We start from the raw sequence: 22,432 nt of genomic DNA on the forward strand, positions 1-22,432 counted from the left end.
CACCTTGGTCCATGTAGTGCCCTGCTTGTTATAGTAGTCATTTGCTTTTTATAGTAGTTTCCTGCTTGTCTTCCTACATTGTCCATCCATCCTTGAACTTTTCTCTTGTTTCAGGATTTGGAATAAGATTGCTGCATCTCGTGCTACCTCCCAACCTTTCTGTACAGTTTGTATAATAGGTTGTGCTTTCTCTTTCAGTATACCTAATGTACTCAAAATCTTCCTTCCAATTCCAAATGCACTCTGGCTAGTGTTCCCACTGCGGGTAAAAATCTAGATGCGACTCCTGCTAATGCGCCAAATAAACCCATTTCTTATGGTTAAAAATGACGAATTCAAACAAGGACCCGTATGTTTCTAAAGCGACAAAGAAAGCACTCATGGTAAAAATCTTTAGTTCAACACCAAATGCTTGGTTTATGGATATCTTGGAAAACATTCCGAGATATAGAGAAGATGGACCACCATACTGGCTAATATTTGTTGGTCAAAACACAAGATACTGTGAAGCCATACCATTATGGTCCAAAAATATTTTAGATGTGAAAACTGCTTTGACAATATTCGTTGACAAATACCATCCAACAAAAACTGACATCTGACTGTGAAAGTTCTTTCAAATCAGACGATATTAAAAACTATCTGCGTTCAAAAAATGTAAACCAATATTTCATTGTCGACCAAAACCATTCTGCTCTTGGTGTCATTGACAGTTGTATAAAAATCTTAAGAGACTTAAATCAACCACAAGGTGGTGAGGTAGATGAAATGTCATATGACGACAAATATAGACACTTCTCCATGGCAAAGATGAGACAAGTTTTAAATATTTACAATAGCCGTAAACAAAAAGGTTTGGGAAACCACTCCCCGAAGAAATGAAAAACAACCCTGACTTAGAGAAAGACTATATATTTAATAGTTTAGTCAAAAGAGACAAACAAGAAAGAATGCCAGGCTTCAAACTTAAGAAAGGTGACAAAGTAAAAATAGAAATACCTAAACGCGACCCATATGAAAATACTATTGACTTATGACAACAATGGGAACTCGACAGGTACTCACATTCGGTTCGTAAAAATAGAAGAAAGTATACAAGAGAATATTATGAAGTTTTAGGCAAACATGGCAAAATGTACAGACTGCAAGCAGAAGATAAAACTACTATTGTCAGACCTCGTTTCAAACTTGTTAAGGTTCAAGGTGGTATACTTTCAAAGACAGTTCCTAACAAATATAAGACAACTCCTGACGAATATGCTAAAGAAGTTGAAAATGACGACTAAGCAATTCTATACCATGCGTAAACTGTCATGTAAGGTGGCATGTAGTCTTTACTTTGTCCGTTGTTTGCGTATACCCTGAAACGCGATGTGTATGGTTTCCTTCTCCCTGTGTGCTACCCCAGAAACAATTTATAGCAAACTGAACGTTGTCTTTAACATCATATCCTTTACCTTTTTTCATTGCTGACCAATCCCAAAATCTATGCTTATGCCAACCTGCTTGAGATGTACTTAAATCTATGTAGTGACTGTGTGCAGGTAAGTTTTCACCTGAAATCGTTTTACTTCCACCTGTTTCCTTTGAAGAGTTTGCACAATACAAAAACCTGTCGACTATTTGAGTCCAAGTTCCAAAACCAAGTACTACTTCTGGTCTGGTAGAGTTCATTGACGTGTAAATAGAACCTATAGGATATAGTGTTTGAAGTATTTCTGTCTTTAACGTTTGAAGCTCTGTTTTGTCAGCTTTCTTATCATATAAATCTTGAGCAGTGAATTTAACTTTGTTTTCATCCTCCATGACATAGACATTTCTACATCTAATGTATTTCATCGTTGTTATGTCATCATCCGATGTTAAACCTTGTGGAAAGTTAGGAGGTTTCCAATTTAATGCATCCCCACCAGTTCCATCAGGTTCTTCAACCGTTCCTGCAATATTTTCTATACCAACAGTTGCGAAGAAATCGTGTGTATGGTTCTTATCTGCCTTCTTTTCAAGGCTAACGTTTAAGTCTGTTATTTCAGAAGATGTATGTGTATGTCCAACGTCACTTTTCCTGTTTAAGGTTTTCTTGTAAGTTTGTAATATTTGCAATGGTATGTGTATGTCCAACGGCACTTTTACTGTTTAAGGTTTCTTGTAAGTTTGTAAATTTGCAATGGTATGTGTATGTCCAACGGCACTTTTACTGTTTAAGGTTTCTTGTAAGTTTGTAATATTTGCAATGGTATGTGTATGAGTCTTTTTAGAATATTCTTTGTCAGCTCTTGTCACTTCACTTGACATTTTATTGTCAACATATGTTTTGTCCGCTAGTTCAGGATGAGTATGTTCTTTTGTTGCATATGTTGCATCTGCTCTGTCATGTTCTTCTTGAACTTTTTCAATGACATACTCTTTGTCAGCTTTGTGTCAACATCTGCTTTCAAAAGAAGTTCATCTATAGGTTTCTCGTTTAAAGTTCCTTTTGTTGGATTTATACAGACAGTATGGTTCCTATTGCTTGAAACAGAAACTCATCTGTCATTGGTTCATTGTCAGTTTTAAGTTTCCTTCTTTCAATGACTCAGATATCTTAGAATAGTTTGAAAAGTTTGTTGTGTTCTTATTTAGAGCTTGTATAATGAGTTGTCGGTTGTGTTGTATTTCTCTCATAGACGCTGTTTCTTTCGACATTTTTATTCTAGATAAAATATGCTTTCAATAGAAAAAGAAAATTCAAGAGTTGCTACAACTAAACCATTAGATGAACTTTTTACGAATGTCGGTCAAAAGTTTGAGACAGAGACCGTAAAGCATGAAGGCTATCGTTTTGACTACCCCTTAAGATGGCTAAGAGACCCATCCGTCACAAAAGCTATTGGCTTTCGTAGAATGAAGTTCATTTCAGAAGCCATACATGGTTTCCCATTTACGGTCGCTTTTGAAGTTCGATACTATAACAAAGAAAAACGTACGTATGAGAAATTTGAACAGGGAAAACTTTTACAAGTGAATTTGCTTGTAAACTTAGAAACAACTCTTCAAGCTTTTCAAGAAAAAATAAACGATATCTATCTCGAATATGCAAACCAGTTTAACATTGACGAAGGAGAGTACCATCTCGATATTTTATATGACAGGAAAAATGCAACTGTTAAAATCAATAAAATAGAAGACCTTGGAGAAAACGTTTATATTTCTACAAAATATAACAACTTGGCATGGTATAGATTTTTGAGGATGTTAAATCAGCCTGCAGCATATCCAGTACACCCGGACTTTTATGAAGTCGAAAACCCTAATGGAACATATGAAAATGTTTTCGACCAAGATGCTATTATAGTTCATGCTTCATTTTCTGGTGCACAAAACTCTTTTTATGCTTGGCAAATGACTTTTACGAAAAACCTACAAAGCTATATGAACCACCAAGTGGAAGTATTTCAGACTTTCAAGTATGGTTTACAACAGATGGAAGAAAGAGAATAATTCCATTATACCATGCGTTTTACTTAGAACTTAGTTTCATATACAACTACTATCGAACGGTAAAAATATAATTTTTTAATACGGTTGAGGTGTTGGATTTGGTTGCCAACTAGACTGTGGTGCAGGTTCAGGCTGTTGTATAACAGGAGCTTGTTCTTCTGGTTCAGGGTCTTTAGGTATAATACCAACGAACTGACCTACTCTTTTACCAATATTTTTGACTCCGTTCCAAATTCCTCTTCCTACGGTTTTTATTCCATTCCATATACCTCTTCCAACATTTCGAAAGAAGTTTCCAATACTACTGAAGAAACCCATTTTACTATATGTAAAAATCTAATGTCCACCTAGTCTCTTACGTTTCCTGTTGAGTTCCATAGCATTTTTTAACTGGAGCTCATACATTCTATTTCTCCTCTGGTAGAAAACATACTCTGGGTCAACTCCTGTGTTCGCGTCATCTGCATAGAGTTGTTTATATCCCACTTCAGGGTTTGTATAAAACTCTTTCCATCTCATATTTGCATACCATGGTGGCAAACCTAACGCAGCGTCATTTGACATGGCAGTTTGCATTTGTACATCTGTTGGCACTTGACCATAGTTTGCCATTGCAGTTTGTATTCTAACTTCATTTGGAATATTCTCTGGGTTTGGTTGTCCAGGTTGCTGTGCATTCGCTAAGTTCTGTGCGTCCATTTAATATTAGATAAAAATATCTCTTACGAGTACATATACTGAACATTTGCTGGCATTGGTTCATCTTCATATTCTCTATATCTTTCTGCCACGTCAAATAAGTAAATGACACAATGGAAAAAACCTAAAACAAGTAGTCCTATTTCAAACCACATTTACTTACCAATAAAATTTCTTTGTTATGACACTTTCTCCAGTTTATAGGACCTCTCTCATATTCTATCTTATCGTATCTAAAATCATAGTCATGTATGTCCTCTAACCATCTCATGACACTTTCCAAACCACTTTTATCGGATGTAAAGTAAAAGCATGGATGGTTATGTAAAACGTCTAAAGTTTCTAAAGAGTCTCTCAAAGTCCAGTCTACTTGGTATTGAAAATCGTATGTGTTATAGAACGGCGGGTCTACTATAAAGAAAACATTTTCCTTGTTTTTATATTTTTCATACAACTCTGTCCAACGACATCTCACAAACTCTATACCCTCAGTATATTTTTCTATGTTCTCTTTGAAAACCTTTGTATAGTTAAGATATAAAACTTTTGACATAAGTGTTTCAATGTCATGAACTCTTATAGCACCACTATACAATAGTCTAGAAGATATACTATCCCAGTCAATATACTCTGCTTTTTTCAAAACCTCTCTGACAGTATTTTTCTTATCTAATGGTATACGTTCCATCTTACCTATAGGTATCTTTTCTTTTAACTCTTTCAATATTTTGTTTGTGTCTGGTATATGTTTGAGACGGTTCATATAGTTGTCGAAGTCATTGCATATAATCTTTGAGTCAGGAAATATTGTATGGCACAAATGAGATATATAGAAACTTCCACCGAACAAATCTACAAATGTTAGACCATTCGGTAGTTTCTTAAGTTCTCTCAATAGAATATCTTTACATCTACTCTTATTTCCAAAGAAGGGTAACGGTGGTTTTGTAAAATTCATTTTATATACAATAAAAATGTTTTTTCCCTGAAAAGTGACAGAAAAGTGACAAAACATCTTCGGGGCTAGAGGGCACGAAGTGCCTGGAAGCCCCAGTCCCTTTTTTTTTTTTTTTTTGTTACAATGTGCATTATCATATTCTAATGAATTATTCATTACATACATTTAAAAAAACTTGTTAAAAATGAAATTAAAAAATTATGTTTATTATTACGCTGTGAATGTGTCAACAGCGGTCATGCCTGTATCTGTATCCCATATTTGCCACAACCTTTCTGTATCTGCATTTGTGTATTTCGGTTTCAGCTGATACATTTGATTTGGCGTGTAATTTGTTCCAGTTAATGGATTAATTGGGAGATCTTCATGCGGTGTGTTATTATTGTACTCCCAAATAAAGGCAGGAATAGCCTGAATGCTTTGGCAGCGCTCCAATGTCGGCCAGAATCTCTCAATCTTCCCATTTTGGTAGGGAGAATGAGAGTCTGTATGCCGCCATTGGACGCCCCAAAGATCAAGTAGATCTTGAAAGGCGCCCCTATTTTCTGAACCGTTGTCGGTCCAGAAACAATAAGGGGCGCCAAATTCAATGAAGGCGGAAGCCGCAACGTTCGCTGTCGTCGCTGCCAGCATATCTTGTATTTGTATACACGCTAGGACTTTGCGGCTAAAATCGTCGATTATGCCATAAATATACTGGCCACGAACACCCCTAAAATAATGAACATCTGCGTGCCAGATAAGATTGGGTGAAAGCGCCCAATATCTTACTGCTGTTTCTGGCCCGGCATGCTCTAATCGCGTCTTGGTGAAATGATTTTCTTTGAAGTATCTGCGTACTTCTCTATAAGATACATCAATTTGTTGTAATTTCAAACGTTTCCATTGTTTTGTTTGACCACAGGGAAAGACCCAGTGGTCATGTATCACAGCAAGAGCTTTGATTTGGTCGTAGGGATTGACCCTACGACCTTTCTTGCCTTTAGGCAATGGGATATTCTGTAAGCTAAATTGATTTTGTAAAAAAGATTTTGAAACATCTAAATATTTGAAATCATTTGATTGAAGGGTTGGGGCGATGGGAACATGGGTGCAAGCTTCTTCCCATGTCATTTTACCTTCTTCAATCTGATTGGAAATACCAATTAGGTAAATTCGATCGACATACCCTTTGTAAGGATTCATTCTAATGAAGTACGTTAACAATCAAAATATTCTATAAGTGTCTAGTATGGAATTCAAAAGAATAAAGAAAATGGTAACGTTAGGGTTGTTAAAAATATCAAAAATTAGCGTTTTGAAGACACCATGGTGTCTTATAATTTTCCCTTCCTTATTGGCGTGTAGAAATAAATGCGCCAATAGATTGAAGAAGAAGAATTGTTTTTCTCTTAATGAACTTTAATCCTTTTGATATAAGAATATTAAAAACATTAATATAATTTCGATTTCGGAAATTAAATTTCCAAATTTTTTGTCGATTTCGGAAATAACAGGATCCCGCATCCAACACGCAACAACAAAACACAAAACACACTTTTTGGTTCTTTCATCGTTTTAATCGTAATTTATGTAATACATGATTTGGATAAATTTTACAAAAATAGAACCTATATTATATTCTTTTCAAAGATTCTTGCAAATCATCAACAATAATTGTATTTTAAAAAACGATCAAATTATCCTTTCATTATTTTAAACTTAAATTAGTTTTTATGATTGACTAAAGCAATCATATTTATTCATCATTAAATAAACAAAAAAATAATATTTGAGAGTTATTTCAAAAAAAACACATTGAATTTATTAATTTGTCTCAATTTCAGTATTATAAATTTTTATAATTTCAATATTTTGAAATACACTTTTTAATATTTCAATATTTATGATATTTCAATGTATTAAGTGGTCTCAAATTGAGCTTCTCAAATATAAGTTGGCCTATTCAAATAATAAAATTAAATAATATTTAAAATAACAAATAAAAGTGATTGAGGTCATAGCAAAACGGCTGTTTCAGTCATTAATTCTTAAAAATAAAAAAGGTAAAAACTAAATACAATGGGTAAAATTCAATAGTGTCTGTGCTATCGTTCAATTTGAAGGTGTCTTTTGAAACCGCAAGACACATTGAATTTTTGAATAGTGTATTATGGTTTGACAGACACCAATGAAAAAAATAAAATGATGTTTATTTTAAATATATAAGATCCTTATATAAAATATAAATATTTTATCGTTTTATTTTCTTGTTTTAGAAATGTTTTTTATTGAAAAATCAATAAAACTAACTCCAAAATAAAATTTTTGATTTAAAGACACTATGATGACACCAGGCAAATCTTCCAAGACACCTATCATCGGGAATCTAACAACCCTAGGTAACGTAAATAAACGTATTATGAAATAATTTATAATTAAAATGAAAAAAAGAAAAAATAATAAGTAAAGTGACTGGAAATGAAAATTAAAATCAGTGTACAGTTTTATTTTTTTCTCGCTGTGAAACGTATTCGGTCATTTTTTTAAAAATTAATTTTTTGTTAGAGATAAGAGCTAAAACTCGGTAAACAACTTCTTTATGTCTAGAAAATTCTATCTTGCCTTTTATTTTTTTCTCGCTGTGAAACGTATTCGGTCATTTTTTTAAAAATTAATTTTTTGTTAGAGATAAGAGCTAAAACTTTGCAGAACATTATCAACATTCTTTTGAAAATTGAGAACCATTCGGTAGTATCTCCCCACAATTATTTTGAGAAGAAGGATTATTTGTTATTATTGGACGTAAACACTACCTTTGTTTATAAAATACTGAATTTTTATTGTATCGTTTTCGATTCAACGTATCTGATTTTTTTGACATCTCTTTTTGCAATTGCAAACATTTACCACCATCAAATTTTAGAGTTTTTTTGAAGGTTAAAATTCTTTTCAAATAGATTCATTAACAATTTTGAATATACATTTAAATCTCGATCGTTATTACATTTCATTTTTATAAATAACCAATGCGTGTCTTAATATTGGTCGCACATCCTGATCCAACTCATGAAGCTACATCATTTAGGTTCGCTTTGTCTGCAAAGGCAGCACTTGAGGCAGCAGGAAATGAGGTTAGATATGTAAATTTAATTGCAGAAGGCTTTGACAAAGCTGGCTCCGCTGGAGACTTCAAGCAATTGAAAACAGATCCATTTACATACGATGGAAACCAAATGATCAAAGATAATCTGATCGATTGCATCAAAGTTCAACAAGAAAATTTACTTTGGTCAACTCATGTAGTCATCTTCGCACCTCTTTGGTTTGGAAGACTTCCATCATGCTTTTACTGCTACACAGAGCGTGTCCTTTCTTTCCCATTTGCTTATGATTACGAAAACTACATAGAGAAAGGATTTCTTAAAGGCAGAAAAGTAACATCAATCATATCAACAGGAGTAGATTCGTCATTCTTTGATCCAAAGAACGGAAATACATTGGATGCTTATGCATGGTCAGCAATGTATGGATTCGATTACTCTGGATTTACGATACTCCGTTCTCTAGGCATATATAGCGCAGTTGTTCCAGAGATGATCAAACAACAGCCTGAACTCATGAAAAAGATTAACGAAAAAATCGTTAAGCTCGATCAGTGGAAGACTGTTGGAAGCAACAAATGCTTTAACGCATTATGCTCTCTCGAAGAAGTTACCCCCGATAACATTCTCGTTAGTGAATAAATCTTTTTAGTAACTCTTTCCTTTACTTAATGATATTTTTTCTCTTGATAGGCAAAGAAACCATTTATATGAAAAATGATCGGTTGTAATGATCATTTTGAAAAAATTCTAATTTCTTTTACATTTAGAATAATTTGCTTGAGCTATTTAGAGTAATCTAATTCTATGAAAATAATATATTGTGAAAATTAAAAAATAAAATTTCGTTTCTTATTTTTAAACGTACACTAATCACCAAATGGAACAGATTTTACAGCAGATTAATGGCAAGTCAGTGACAGGGATCATATATGGGCTTGTAAATATCACTGATTTTGTGAAAACTAATCAATCGATACGAGATGAAGCAAATATAATTTTTGAATCACTTACACCGAAGCTAGTACATAATCATTACAAAATCAGATCGATATCTTTTGCACTTGTGGAATACTTATTTATCCAAAACTTCGAAGATATTGAAAATCCATTAATTGCTCTTTCAAATCTAATATTTGGGCTTCAATCCGTTAATAAACTTATTGTCCGCTCAGCAAAAATATCAATTAGAATAATTACACAGAAAATACCATATAAACTTTGGTGGAAAGATATCGAAACTGTTTTAGAAACAACAAAATCAAAAGAATGCGAATTAAAATTACTTAAAATTCTATCTCAACTAAACATTGAACTGCCTGCAAAGCCATTTTTAAAGAAATTAGAAAGCCCTGATAAAAAGGTACGTGAACGTACACAAATAATACTTAGCCGATGTACCAAAGATGATGTATTGAGAGCATTATCAAAATACAAAGTGAATTATTCTACATATAGAAGTGTTTGTGAATATTTAGATAATCAACATGATATTATTGCAAGTCGATCAAAAGTACAGAGCAATTTAGAACAAACAGATGCAACAAAAAATCTCAATGAGCGACAACGGTTCCTTTACATCGATCATCCAAAATTAAATGAAAATGATATGGATGAAAATATGTCTGTATCGCTTGGCCTTCTTAGTTCATCCACAAACTTATTATCCATTGACTCTAAAGATGATAAAGTCGATTTAAACTCACGAGATCAAAGAATCAAAAATAAACCATCAATTCAAGACGTGTTTGATGAAGAAACTAACTTGAACACCATAGAAAATGCCAAATCAAAGCCAGTTCAGAAAGAAAATCCTCAGCCAACACAACCAGAAATCGAAAACAAATTTTATTCAAGTTCATCACCACGTGCTTCTGATGAAGAAGACGTCATAAGTGTTAAATCAGCCCAATCAAAGTCTTCTATAGCAAGCGCTTTATCAAATAAGTCAAATCATGAAAATCAATCTGTTAAATCTAATGCTTCACTAACAAAAGAGAAAAATGAAGATAAATCATCAGTAAGTTCAAGATTATCAATGAAAAGTCAGCATTCTGAAAGCCAAAAATCACAATCAAGAAAATCTGCTCTTCAATCTGATGCTTCAAGCGTTTCTTCAGTGAAATCAAAGAACTCATACTTAGAAAAACAATCAATAAGATCAATTATATCAGACCACAAAGAAAATGAAGAGAAAATTAAAAGCGAAATTTCCGAATCTCAGTCAGAAAACCATATTACAAAAGAACCAATAGGGAGACTAGTTAAGAAACAAGTTAAATCACCATTATTTAACTTACGAGATCTCACAAATTGCACTTGGCTCGAGAGATTAACTTTTCTTGATGTAATTAGCAAAAGTTTGGATGATGGATCATATCAAAACTATGACGGAACAGAAATGCTTGAATGCGCTCTTTCAGGAGCTCTTCCTCTCCACAGAAAAGTTGTTGATACAGCGATGGACATAATTTCAAGAATTATTGTTTTATTTCCTGAATCTTTGACTACAAGGAACTTAGCAATTATCGTTAAATTATGTCTTTCTGTATCACGAGAATTTGGAGATAAGGAATCATACAGAGATTTGGTTGAAGCATTGATCCAAGAAGCCAATCCACAAATGGCAATTGAAGCAGCAATTGAATCAGAATTGAAGAGAAACAAACCAGTAAATTCTCCGAAATTTGTGTTAATGATCATAAAAGACCATGAAAACAAAGTTTCTCAGTATTCAGTCAAAACTGTTGAAGATATTTTATCATTCTTTATAAGAGAAAATCCGATTTCCCCTGATTCAGAAGACATTTTATCAATTATTTGTCGATTACATCATGATGTTGCAATTAGATTTTATAGAAGACAAAACAATCAGAACCAGACAATACTAAGGAGATTTATTCCTCATTCACTTCAGAATAAGCACAATAAACAAGAAGACAATGATAATGATGACTTTATTATTCCAACAAATTTAACGAAACATGAAAAAATCGAAATTTTACATAAAGAATGCAAAAAAGGAGACAGATCAAATATTTCTCTGATATCAGCAATGCTTGATATCATTGAGATTGATGATACGAAAGACTTACAGAAAGTATTTACATGTTTCTTGCTCCTTTATGTAAAAATTTCGCAATTTCATTACCAAAAAATTCAACAGAAATTATTTGATTTATCATCAAAATATTTCGCTTCTCCACATGTTTTGGACATCTTGAAATCACCGAAATTTGATAGATCTCTTATCCAAGGATTGTCTAAATTCTGCTGGAATTGTCCTACTTCTGTTTTTAATGGTGGAGAGGATTTGTATGAAACATTGTATTCCATTTTCTGTGAGATAGATGGAAGAGAAAGACAGAATATTGTAGCCATTGCATTAGCAATTGAAAGAGCATCTGGAATCTCATTCACTAGTTTACCTTCAATGAAACAAATTCATTGTAGAATGATTCAAAAAATTACTCAGCAATTTTATGTTGAGTAAATGGATTTTATATTTTTGTCCAAATTTATGTTATTTATGTAAATAATTAGCAAATCTATCATGCCATCCTTTCTTATTCTTTAATAATAATCAATATCATCTCAAGTATACTCAGAGTTTATCACTTTGAGGAAAAAAAAAGTTTTCTCCATTTTATAAAAGTAACTTTAAATGACTGAATTTATTATTTTGTCTATTCTAATATCAAAATACAATTAATATTTATGTATATTATAGCTAATTCATACATTATGAATAATTCAACAATCAGACAAAGCCTCCACACTTATTCAACCAATTATTATTTTAATATTTGCTCCATGTGGATGAATAATAATTGTCGTCTGGCGGTTTTAGACGACAATGCGAATTTTCGAATTAAAGGATTTTTAGCCAGATAAAGAGCCATTCCATATATAACACATGTTTGTACACTATATACATAGATGACATTGATATTCTTCCTTTATTTAGTTACCAAAACATGATTGTTAAAATCTCTTTTTAAGACCACAATGATAATTTTGTCACTATTCCAGACGACAATAAAACATCCTCAATAATAATTCACTTTAAAATACGCGTTTATTTTAGATCAACTTAAAAAATATGGCAATGTGATAAAAAATTGAGAGGTGTCCCTATAGTTAATTCTTATTTCTAAGGAAATTTATCTTCAAAATTATCACCAAAAGAAAGAAAAAGCTTGTCAATCATTTTTCATTGATATATGCACCATGTGAAATAAGGGTTCACTCGTTTCTTTATTCATTTTATTCGATGCATAGTGAAGAGCAGTGAATCCATCTTTATTATTTTTTTCATTGATATTTGCCCATGTGACATAGAACTTCGGCTGTGTCTTTATAATTCTAATAAACTGCACAACCAAGCGCAGGATTTCCACCATGTGAAATAAGAATTTCTTCTATTTCTATATGAAAATGAATTCCGGCATAATAAAGGGCTGTATTTTCAGAAATATCTTTTTCATTGATATTTGCACCATGTTTAATAAGAATTTCAACTATTTCTTTACTATTATAAGATGCTGCATAATGAAGGGCTGTTCTTCCAAATATATCTCTTTCATTGATATTTGCACCATGTGAAATAAGAAGTTTAGTTATTTCTTTATAATTCTCATGGACCGCATTATGAAGAGCAGTATTTCCAAATATATCTTTTTCATTGATATTTGCACCATGTGAAATAAGAAGTTTGGTTATTTCTTTACAATCTTCTATTAGTGATGGATGAAGAGCAGCATTTAAAAAAGTAGTATTTACATTTTTTGCTACCATTTCGAGAATACTACCTTCAACTATTTCTTTATATTTCCTATTCGATATAATAATATGATCATCATTAATGAATTTTGTATCATGTGGAATAAGAATTTCAGCCATCTCTTTACTTATATACTTTGTTGTAATATGAAGAGGAGTTCTACCATCATTATTTTTTTCATTGATTTTTACACCGTGCGAAATAAGAAGTTCAGCTATTTCTTTAAATCGATTTAATGCTGCAGCATGAAGAGCAGTGTTTCCATTTTTATCTATTTCATTGATATTCGCACCTTGTGATATAAGAAGTTCCGCTGTTTCTTTACAATTATTAAGTGCTGAAGTAAAAAGCGAGGTGTATCCTAATAAATTTTTTTCATTGATATTTGCACCATATGATATAAGAAGTTTGGCTGTTTCTTTACAATTAAATTTTGCTGCAATATGAAGAGCTGTTTCTTTACAATTAAATTTTTCATTGATGTTTGCCCCATGTGAAAGTAAATATTCGCAAAAGGATGGAATGTCAAACATTGCTGAAAAAATAAAGCATTTGTTAATATCATTTGTTTGATCGAAATATACTAATAATGATTCAAGATTATTATATTCGACGCTATCATATAAATTGATCCTTTTATTGTACTCATTCATCAAAAAAGTAACAAAATCAATGTTGTGTGAAGCAATTGCATACTCCATGCATTTATCATTTAGTTTTTGATATTTCAAACATTCGCTCATTATCTCTGGATTCCCACCTAAAAATGATAATTCTAGACATTTATCAGTTATTTCTGAGTCAAATTTTGTTCTTAATAACTTGAAACAATCAATTGCTCCATGATAACAACATAATTCGAGTAATGAATTTCCTTTATAATAATTTGGATATAAACTGCTTTTAAGTTTTCGACCTTCATCAAAATCATCTCTTTCAATGAATGTGATGAACCTATCTCTATCATCATACATAATTGCTCTGTAAATTGTATTTTCTGTATGAATATCGAGATTTTCTGATTTAATTTCTTCGAAATTATCAGACTTATCTAATTTAATTCCATATTCTTTATAATACAGGTAGTTAGATATAGTTGGGATAAGCTTAACACGGCTGACCTCTTTGACACGATAATCATCAGATATAAGTTTAGCAAGTTTTAAATATGACTTTGTATAGCGATTATTATACGGAATGACTTTCAAAATATCTCTTATAATGTTTTTTGGGAGACATTTCTTTGAATCAATCATTTCTGTTTTGATCATTTTGTAAATTGAGTTTAAATCTTCATCTTTTTCCGTTTTCAGTTGATACAAAGAATTATATAAATCGATGTGATATTTGCAGATACTTCGCAATTCGCCGATTTTATTTGGATGATTGTCTTTGTCGGACATAAAAATTTTTTTAATTCTTTTTCACTTTTTCAATTTGCTACTCAAATTTTGTGAAGTATTCAAAATAAAAATGAAAAATTTTATTGAAAAAGCGCGCAAAGAATGATGACCTTTTTACACTTTTTGAATTGAAAATTCAAAAAGTGTAAAAAGGGTGGTAAATTTTCTGGAAAAAATCGTCACAGAAATATTGCCATTTTACTCCGAACTAAAGAAAGATGTTTTCTGAAAAGGTGATTAAAAAATTTAAATCTTAAAAGAGAGAAAAAATCTGAAAATGGTATAGATTAATTAATTAAAATATCTTTGGATTACAATAGGAAATCAATGATCACAAAGATTCGTGATGAAATAACTTTATCACAAAATTAGTTATTAAAATTTCTATAAGAAAATAAGTAGAAATATATAAGAAAATTCATGTGATAGAATAATTTACAACAAAAACACAACTAAATAATAAAAATTAGAAAGCAGCCCACATAAAATTAGATATGTCATCATTTTCAAAGGCATAGCTATCAATTTCAGGCTGTGGGCTGAGTGGCTGCTCATGGAAATTATTAAAATCCTGAGCAGGCTGTTCAATTATCGGTGCAGGAGGAGCGGAAGTGAATTGATTATTCATTCCTATTGACACTCCTGGTAAATTCATCATCTCCAACTGATTTGGGGGTGGAGTAAAAAATTGTTGAGTTTGATTTTGATTTTGCAATGTTTTCTGCAAAAACTCTGCTATACTTGATGGTTTTGGAGCAGATGACATTAATTGTCTAACTGTCCATTGTCTGAGCTCTGAAAAGTTGTTATTCCACTCTGGGAAAACTTTTATGAGTTCTCCACATGAATCAACGCCTGCCGGTATTGTTCCATAGCCAAGCTGCTGGAATGATCCGTTTATAGATGATTTGCACTTAGAAAGGATCTTGATCAATTGCCTGGTATTGATTGCGATTGAATCTTTCAACCAATAAATGCCGCAAACTAGTGCTCTGTTTCTATCTTCTGAATCACCTCTCATGACAAAGGCCTTTAAAGAGTCAATGATCTCTTTAAATGTTTCTGCGCTTTTGTTTCTTCGATTTTTGCAATTCGCACTTGAAAAAGTTGTTCGGAGAATCATGTATGTTTGCTTGTCTTGTTCGCTGAGTCGTTCCCAGTAGCTTGGACGAGGATCTGGTTCTTCGGCCGGCATGAAAAATAATTTGGAATTTCAAAATTTTCAAAATTCAATGATTGAGACTACGCGACCAAACAAACTGTCAAAAATTTCGAAACTACAAGGATTTTTTAGAACTTAATATTCCCAATATCCATATTGCATACAGAGTATTTTCAAAAATTTATTTCAATAAAATTTTGTTTACCAATTTTTGGATATTTTATCAGTTTATACTTGTATTCACATTTCAGTTTTATCAATAGAAATTTTTCCTCTCAATCCGGAAAGAAAATTTTTTTTGGAGAAAAATTTTCATAAATTTACTGATTCAATTCAAATTTCTGTAAATTCGATCATTAAGATATCAGAACAATATCGAAGAATTGGATACGGGGACATTTTCAATGCTGATCCTGCTCGATATCATTGAAATCCTGGTGAGAAAAGCTGTTCTTTTAGGATCTTCATTGAAATCATACTGTAAGTAACTGAAAACAAGTTTGAAACAAAATGTATCTTCCGAAGTTTAATAAATTATGGATCCTTTTTGGGAATATATCTTATAAAGCTTAAAATGTACTTTAATTTCTCTTAACTTTGAATTAAGGAATGCATTACATATGAGGGATTAATGTAAATATATCATTTGCTTCTTGAGTTGTGCTTTGATCTAAAGATATTACATATTTCCGAATAATATATTTTCAAAAAAATACAGAATACATCACCGTCTTTGTGAACAGCTCAATATATAGATAGAAACTAAAATATTCATTATGACAGCTAATGCTTATATAATACTAAGATAGTAAGTGTAGCATTTGTTTTGTAAAAAAATATTGAATTGTGAGATCTCTCTCAAACATTTGAGATAATACAAATTCTTTTCATTTGCCATAATATTCTTCTTGATTTGTAGCATGAATATTATTCAAAATGACAAATTGAAGATATCAATCAAGGATATTGGAGCTGAGCTAACAAGTATCTTTAACAAAGCAAAGAATCGTGAGTATTTATGGACTGGCAATCCAAAGTATTGGAGTGGCCAATCACCATTGCTCTTTCCTTTCATCGGAAACAACTGGAACATGAAGTATAAATACGAAGGAAAAGAATATTCCATTGATAAACATGGATGGGCGAGATTTAAACAATTTGAAGTTGTGAATAAGACATCAGATCAAGTTACTTTTAAGCTCACTAGCAATGATGAAACAAAGAAATCATATCCATTCGATTTCTCCTTAAATGTTTCATATACTTTAAAGGATTGGCAACTCAAAGTTGATTGGAAGGTTTCAAATCCATCCAACAAGTCAATGTTCTTCCAAATTGGAGGACATCCGGGCTTCAACTACGTTGATTTCAAAGAAGAAGACAAAGTCAAAGGGTATTTCCAAACAAATTGCAACAAAGTTTTGTTTAAGCTTGTTGGAGCACAAGGATGCCTTAACGTTGATAAAGTATACACTCTTGAATCCCCAGATGGAATATTTGAGCTCAGACCAGAAATGTTTGATAATGATGCATATGTAATCCAGGATACACCAATAGAATGGCTCCAATTACTTGATAAGAACAAAAAACCATACGTCAAAATGGACTATAAGTTCCCTGTCACAGGAATTTGGACTCCTGCTGGAAAGAATGCCCCATTTGTTTGCATTGAGCCATGGTATGGATGCTGTGATCGCCAATATTATGATGGAGATTTGGCTCATAAGGATTATATCAATGAATTGAAAGGAAATCAAGATTTTGATGCCTCATATACAATTTCAATAGTGAACGAGTAAACATCTTACTATATATACCTTTTTAGTAAACATATACAAAGTACAAGTCAATAAATTTATTTAATTCAAAATATTTGATAATAATTGTGAATATTTAGTAATTTGAAAATGAAACTAAGTTATATGTGTTATTGGCATATGAAATGAACAATTCTTGTCCCTTGATATTGGTTCATTGGCATAAAAAAGTCGTCACAAAAATGGGTGTCGCTGAATCAGGAGTTGATTTTAACTCATTCCTTGCGAACTGCTGCGTTCAAGATAAATCACAGGATGATTCATACTGGACTGAGTTGATTAGACATGTTTGGGATAGAAGCGAATTAAAAATGCCAAATCCAAGATTAATTGACGAAATTGCAACAAGAAATCCGAATAATTTACTACGCTTATTCAGGGAATGCATTAATTTTATGGAGTTTGTTAATAATGCCGAATCCGCTGACATTTTCCCACAGATCATTTTCAATCAGATTTCGGAAATCTTATATACATTTACATGCGCTGTTATATCATGCACTACTAATCCTAATCATATGGATTATTATAACTACGTATTAGGCTTAGATAGTAAAGTTTATGACGAAATGCCAGAAGAACAACGCATTGCAGAAAAATCAAAGCCATCATTATTAACAAGATACTTAACTGTAGTATACAAACTATTTTTCAAGCCAGGATTAGTTGTTAAAAAAGATCAGAAAATTTGGAGTGTTTATCCCGAAGATCCGATATCAATGATACTTCTCCGATATGATCTTGTTTCATCTCTACTTATGCTTATGAATATTAACTTGATTTCCATGCAACAAATCCCAAAAATTAATTTCAACATTGAAACACCTTTCCCTTCTGAGCAATTCCTTAGATCTGTCTTGAACATATCGAAATATACAGACAAAATTGCCAGTGAAAAGATGACAATGCAATATATCCAGTCTTCTATCATTTTCTGCCTTTCCGCTTCATTCTGGCAGCCCGATTTCGTTCAAAAATTAACCAACATCCATCCTCAAGAGATAGTTCTTTCAATTGCCGGATCATCAAAATTACCTTTCCCAAGGAAGCCGAATTTCACAAGTACATCGTTACTAACATCAGAATGCCTTTCAATGTGCTATCTTTGCTGCATCTGGAATCGCGATTTGATCACTTATATTGCACAAAACCAAATTTCGAATTTATTTATTTACGAATTGTTGGCATTGTCGCAATATACCTTTGAATCAATCGGTTTGACTGTCGTTCATACGTTTATTTTGTCATTAATCGACATTTTACTTTTGGAAGAGTCCTCTTGCCTTGAACTCAACAAATCGTTTACAGGTAGCTTTGATTGTACATTTAGACCACATCGTGGTAACTATTGCGACATTCTTTTGGAATTTATTTTGAATATTTCTTCAAAAGAGACGGATACATTGATTTGCCGCATTATCAAGAGAATGTTACCAACAGCAAACTTCTCTGTATCATCATGTTACAAACTTTTCAAGTTTTTCCCTTCGAATTTAGAAGGAGAGCAAATTTCAATGCTTCTTGAAGGATTTGCAGGCACAGTTCTCATGAACAAAGAAGAGACAATCAACACAAGAGTCTTTATTATCCAGAAAATCAGTTCAATTAAGAAATCTTCAGGAGATTCGACAAAACCACTTGAACAAATCATTTCTTATGTTAATAACTTTCTTCCTAAGTTTGGAAAGCAGAAAGTATCACTTGATGAAGCTATTAAAATCATAAACAGTGTTGAAATTCCTCAATCAAACGAAATTTACCAAACCAATCATTTAATGGTAAATATGAGGATATGGAAGGATTGGAGTGAATTGTTGTTCACCAAAGCACACAACAAATCAATCCAGAGATACAGACAAATTAATTTGAACTACCAAGCTCCAGTTGAACTTAAGGATTAATTCCTCCGCATCTGTGTAAATAATGTTTTGTATATTACTATCCTTATTCTTTTTTCTTTTACTTTCAATAAAGGAAATCTTTTATTTAAATATTTTTTGAATTTTATTTAAGGGTGCACTTACCACTTTCTGACATTCTCTCAAATTTCTTGTTTAAGGTTTTATTTTCTACATCTCTTCACACCCGTATATCTCTTTTTGAGAGAGTGTCAGAAAGTGGTAAGTGCACCCTTAAGGGTGCACTTACGCCCCTATGACATAGCGTTCAATTCAGATATTTAAGGTTAATTTTCAATGACGCTTCACGCCAGTTGTCAAAAATTTGAATTAAAGTCAGATGGGCGTTAGTGCAGCCTTAAGTGTGCACTTACCACTTTCTGACATTCTCTCAATTATTAGATTTCACCCCAATATAAGCAGATTTTTTCTTTTCAGATTTATTTTTTATATGAACATTCAATAATAGGTCATAATATTATATCGGATCTTCATGATAACAACGATTTGAACCTCTTTTGTCAGAAAATTTGAGAAAATTTCAAAAAATGGTAAGTGCATTCTTAAGAATGCCTCTATTTTCCTTGCATTAATATAGGAGGTGTGCATTGTTGAAAAGGAAGCCAAAATAACTAGATCAAGAGGTGTATCAACTAACCAGTACTTCAATGTTCTTCTTCACACCTACATTGTATGGCCACTACCACCCGATAGATTCGAATCAGCCCCACGAAAATGTGCCCTCACAAAGTCTGGAAAGATATTTAGTTTCCTCATTACTCCATAGGCCCATCTCTTTGCCGTAAAGCACTTTGGCCATGAATACTTCTACGGTGACAATGATACAAAGTGCTGGTCCGGTATTGAGCTCGAAGATGGAGGTTCCGCCGAAACAAAATTATATCATCCTGAATCTCGTATCTATACATCAGAAATAATGGTTGGTGTTAGTCTCCAGACTGAGAACGGTCCATTCAACAGAATTACAGATGTTTCAATAACCTTATTGAGGAGGTTTGTCATCTGGTTTTGAAGAAGGAAAATACTTTTAATCATTTATTTTTTCTAATGAAATTCTTCCTGGAAAATACCATAAAAATAAAGAATAATATCTTATATAAGAACATTATTTTTTAGCACCATGTGAAATAAGAAATTCGGCAGTTTCTTTACTATTTTTCTTTGCTGCAATATGAAGTGCGGTTTCTCCATCGTTATCTTTTTCATTGATATTAGCACCATGTAAAATAAGAAGTTCAGCAGTTTCTTTAAAATTATTCCATGCTGCAATATGAAGTGCGGTTTCTCCATTATTATCTTTTTCATTGATATTAGCACCATGTAAAATAAGAAGTTCAGCAGTTTCTTTACTATTATTCAATGCTGCAATATGAAGCGCGGTTTCTCCATCGTTATCTTTTTCATCGATATTAGCACCATGTGAAATAAGAAATTCAGCAATTTCTTTACTATTATTCAATGCTGCAATATAAAGTGCGGTTTCTCCATCTTCATTTTTTTCATTGATATTAGCACCGTGTGAAATAAGAAGTTCAGCAATTTCTTTAAAATTATTCAATGCTGCAATATAAAGTGCGGTTTCTCCATCGTTATCTTTTTCATCGATATTAGCACCATGTGAAATAAGAAATTCAGCAATTTCTTTATAATTATTCAATGCTGCAATATAAAGTGCGGTTTCTCCATCTTCATTTTTTTCATTGATATTAGCACCATGTGAAATAAGAAGTTCAGCAGTTTCTTTACTATTATTCCATGCTGCAATATGAAGTGCGGTTTTTCCATTATTATTTTTTTCATTGATATTAGCACCATGTAAAATAAGAAGTTCAGCAGTTTCTTTAAAATTATTCCATGCTGCAATATGAAGTGCGGTTTCTCCATTATTATCTTTTTCATTGATATTAGCACCATGTAAAATAAGAAGTTCAGCAGTTTCTTTACTATTATTCAATGCTGCAATATGAAGCGCGGTTTCTCCATCGTTATCTTTTTCATCGATATTAGCACCATGTGAAATAAGAAATTCAGCAATTTCTTTATAATTATTCAATGCTGCAATATAAAGTGCGGTTTCTCCATCTTCATTTTTTTCATTGATATTAGCACCATGTGAAATAAGAAGTTCAGCAGTTTCTTTATAATTATTCAATGCTGCAATATAAAGTGCGGTTTCTCCATCTTCATTTTTTTCATTGATATTAGCACCGTGTGAAATAAGAAGTTCAGCAATTTCTTTAAAATTATTCAATGCTGCAATATAAAGTGCGGTTTCTCCATCGTTATCTTTTTCATCGATATTAGCACCATGTGAAATAAGAAATTCAGCAATTTCTTTATAATTATTCAATGCTGCAATATAAAGTGCGGTTTCTCCATCTTCATTTTTTTCATTGATATTAGCACCATGTGAAATAAGAAATTCAGCAATTTCTTTATAATTATTCAATGCTGCAATATAAAGTGCGGTTTCTCCATCTTCATTTTTTTCATTGATATTAGCACCATGTGAAATAAGAAGTTCAGCAGTTTCTTTATAATTATTCAATGCTGCAATATAAAGTGCGGTTTCTCCATCTTCATTTTTTTCATTGATATTAGCACCATGTGAAATAAGAAGTTCAGCAGTTTCTTTATAATTATTCCATGCTGCAATATGAAGTGCGGTTTTTCCATTATTATTTTTTTCATTGATATTAGCACCATGTAAAATAAGAAGTTCAGCAGTTTCTTTAAAATTATTCCATGCTGCAATATGAAGTGCGGTTTCTCCATTATTATCTTTTTCATTGATATTAGCACCATGTAAAATAAGAAGTTCAGCAGTTTCTTTACTATTATTCAATGCTGCAATATGAAGTGCGGTTTCTCCATTATTATCTTTTTCATTGATATTAGCACCATGTAAAATAGAAGTTCAGCAGTTTCTTTACTATTATTCAATGCTGCAATATGAAGCGCGGTTTCTCCATCGTTATCTTTTTCATCGATATTAGCACCATGTGAAATAAGAAATTCAGCAATTTCTTTATAATTATTCAATGCTGCAATATAAAGTGCGGTTTCTCCATCTTCATTTTTTTCATTGATATTAGCACCATGTGAAATAAGAAGTTCAGCAGTTTCTT

The 22,432-nt window shown here is 32.1% G+C and overlaps 10 protein-coding genes and 3 pseudogenes across 13 annotated transcripts, besides 5 other annotated features; 6 read left to right on the forward strand and 7 right to left on the reverse strand.

Moving 5' to 3' along the window:
* Nucleotides 1–2,438: part of a mobile genetic element that runs on past the window's edge.
* TVAGG3_0226840 lies at nucleotides 327–970 on the forward strand (annotated as a pseudogene). The gene has a single exon. A coding segment is annotated over exon 1 (644 nt).
* A 265-nt stretch (nucleotides 2,439–2,703) lies between the features above and the next one.
* TVAGG3_0226850 lies at nucleotides 2,704–3,551 on the forward strand (annotated as a pseudogene). Its single transcript has one exon. A coding segment is annotated over exon 1 (848 nt).
* Nucleotides 3,552–3,555: 4 nt separating this feature from the next.
* TVAGG3_0226860 (serine threonine-protein phosphatase family) lies at nucleotides 3,556–3,798 on the reverse strand (the record flags this gene model as incomplete). The annotated part of the gene is made up of 1 exon (XM_051227201.1): nucleotides 3,556–3,798. The coding sequence occupies one exon, from the start codon at nucleotides 3,796–3,798 to the stop codon at nucleotides 3,556–3,558; it is 243 nt and encodes an 80-aa protein (XP_051112187.1).
* Nucleotides 3,799–3,816: 18 nt separating this feature from the next.
* On the reverse strand, nucleotides 3,817–4,179 carry TVAGG3_0226870 (uncharacterized protein; the record flags this gene model as incomplete). Its single annotated transcript, XM_051227202.1, has 1 exon — nucleotides 3,817–4,179. The coding sequence occupies one exon, from the start codon at nucleotides 4,177–4,179 to the stop codon at nucleotides 3,817–3,819; it is 363 nt and encodes a 120-aa protein (XP_051112188.1).
* Nucleotides 4,180–4,358: 179 nt separating this feature from the next.
* TVAGG3_0226880 (phage tail repeat-like family) lies at nucleotides 4,359–5,137 on the reverse strand (the record flags this gene model as incomplete). Its single annotated transcript, XM_051227203.1, has 1 exon — nucleotides 4,359–5,137. A coding segment is annotated over one exon (779 nt), but the record flags the coding sequence as incomplete, so codon positions are not given.
* Nucleotides 5,138–5,347: 210 nt separating this feature from the next.
* On the reverse strand, nucleotides 5,348–6,322 carry TVAGG3_0226900 (ribonuclease H-like family; the record flags this gene model as incomplete). The annotated part of the gene is made up of 1 exon (XM_051227204.1): nucleotides 5,348–6,322. The coding sequence occupies one exon, from the start codon at nucleotides 6,320–6,322 to the stop codon at nucleotides 5,348–5,350; it is 975 nt and encodes a 324-aa protein (XP_051112190.1).
* Nucleotides 5,348–6,322: a mobile genetic element.
* A 1,813-nt stretch (nucleotides 6,323–8,135) lies between these two features.
* Nucleotides 8,136–8,892, forward strand: TVAGG3_0226910 (flavodoxin-like fold family protein; the record flags this gene model as incomplete). Its single annotated transcript, XM_001313274.1, has 1 exon — nucleotides 8,146–8,862. One exon carries the CDS (start codon nucleotides 8,146–8,148, stop codon nucleotides 8,860–8,862), a length of 717 nt encoding a protein of 238 aa, XP_001313275.1.
* A 208-nt stretch (nucleotides 8,893–9,100) lies between these two features.
* TVAGG3_0226920 (armadillo (ARM) repeat-containing protein family) lies at nucleotides 9,101–11,713 on the forward strand (the record flags this gene model as incomplete). The annotated part of the gene is made up of 1 exon (XM_001313275.1): nucleotides 9,101–11,713. One exon carries the CDS (start codon nucleotides 9,101–9,103, stop codon nucleotides 11,711–11,713), a length of 2,613 nt encoding a protein of 870 aa, XP_001313276.1.
* Nucleotides 11,714–12,585: 872 nt separating this feature from the next.
* Nucleotides 12,586–14,406, reverse strand: TVAGG3_0226930 (ankyrin repeat and SOCS box-containing protein 4 family; the record flags this gene model as incomplete). Its single annotated transcript, XM_001313276.1, has 1 exon — nucleotides 12,586–14,406. The coding sequence occupies one exon, from the start codon at nucleotides 14,404–14,406 to the stop codon at nucleotides 12,586–12,588; it is 1,821 nt and encodes a 606-aa protein (XP_001313277.1).
* A 166-nt stretch (nucleotides 14,407–14,572) lies between these two features.
* Nucleotides 14,573–15,697, reverse strand: TVAGG3_0226940 (transcription-initiator DNA-binding domain ibd family; the record flags this gene model as incomplete). The annotated part of the gene is made up of 1 exon (XM_001313277.2): nucleotides 14,873–15,601. One exon carries the CDS (start codon nucleotides 15,599–15,601, stop codon nucleotides 14,873–14,875), a length of 729 nt encoding a protein of 242 aa, XP_001313278.1.
* Nucleotides 15,698–16,448: 751 nt separating this feature from the next.
* TVAGG3_0226950 (aldose 1-epimerase family) lies at nucleotides 16,449–17,413 on the forward strand (the record flags this gene model as incomplete). Its single annotated transcript, XM_001313278.2, has 1 exon — nucleotides 16,489–17,367. One exon carries the CDS (start codon nucleotides 16,489–16,491, stop codon nucleotides 17,365–17,367), a length of 879 nt encoding a protein of 292 aa, XP_001313279.1.
* Nucleotides 17,414–17,463: 50 nt separating this feature from the next.
* Nucleotides 17,464–19,364, forward strand: TVAGG3_0226960 (uncharacterized protein; the record flags this gene model as incomplete). The annotated part of the gene is made up of 1 exon (XM_051227205.1): nucleotides 17,568–19,286. One exon carries the CDS (start codon nucleotides 17,568–17,570, stop codon nucleotides 19,284–19,286), a length of 1,719 nt encoding a protein of 572 aa, XP_051112191.1.
* A 29-nt stretch (nucleotides 19,365–19,393) lies between these two features.
* Nucleotides 19,394–19,398: a terminal%2Cinverted (terminal inverted repeat of tvBac_53III transposon ID:TVAGG3_0226970).
* Nucleotides 19,394–19,426: a mobile genetic element.
* Nucleotides 19,399–19,645: a mobile genetic element.
* A 764-nt stretch (nucleotides 19,646–20,409) lies between these two features.
* TVAGG3_0226990 lies at nucleotides 20,410–21,985 on the reverse strand (annotated as a pseudogene). Its single transcript has one exon. A coding segment is annotated over exon 1 (1,576 nt).
* Nucleotides 21,986–22,432: the final 447 nt, after the last annotated feature.

The sequence above is a fragment of the Trichomonas vaginalis genome, chromosome IV (genome assembly GCF_026262505.1).
Source record: "Trichomonas vaginalis G3 chromosome IV, whole genome shotgun sequence".
NCBI lineage: Eukaryota > Parabasalia > Trichomonadida > Trichomonadidae > Trichomonas > Trichomonas vaginalis.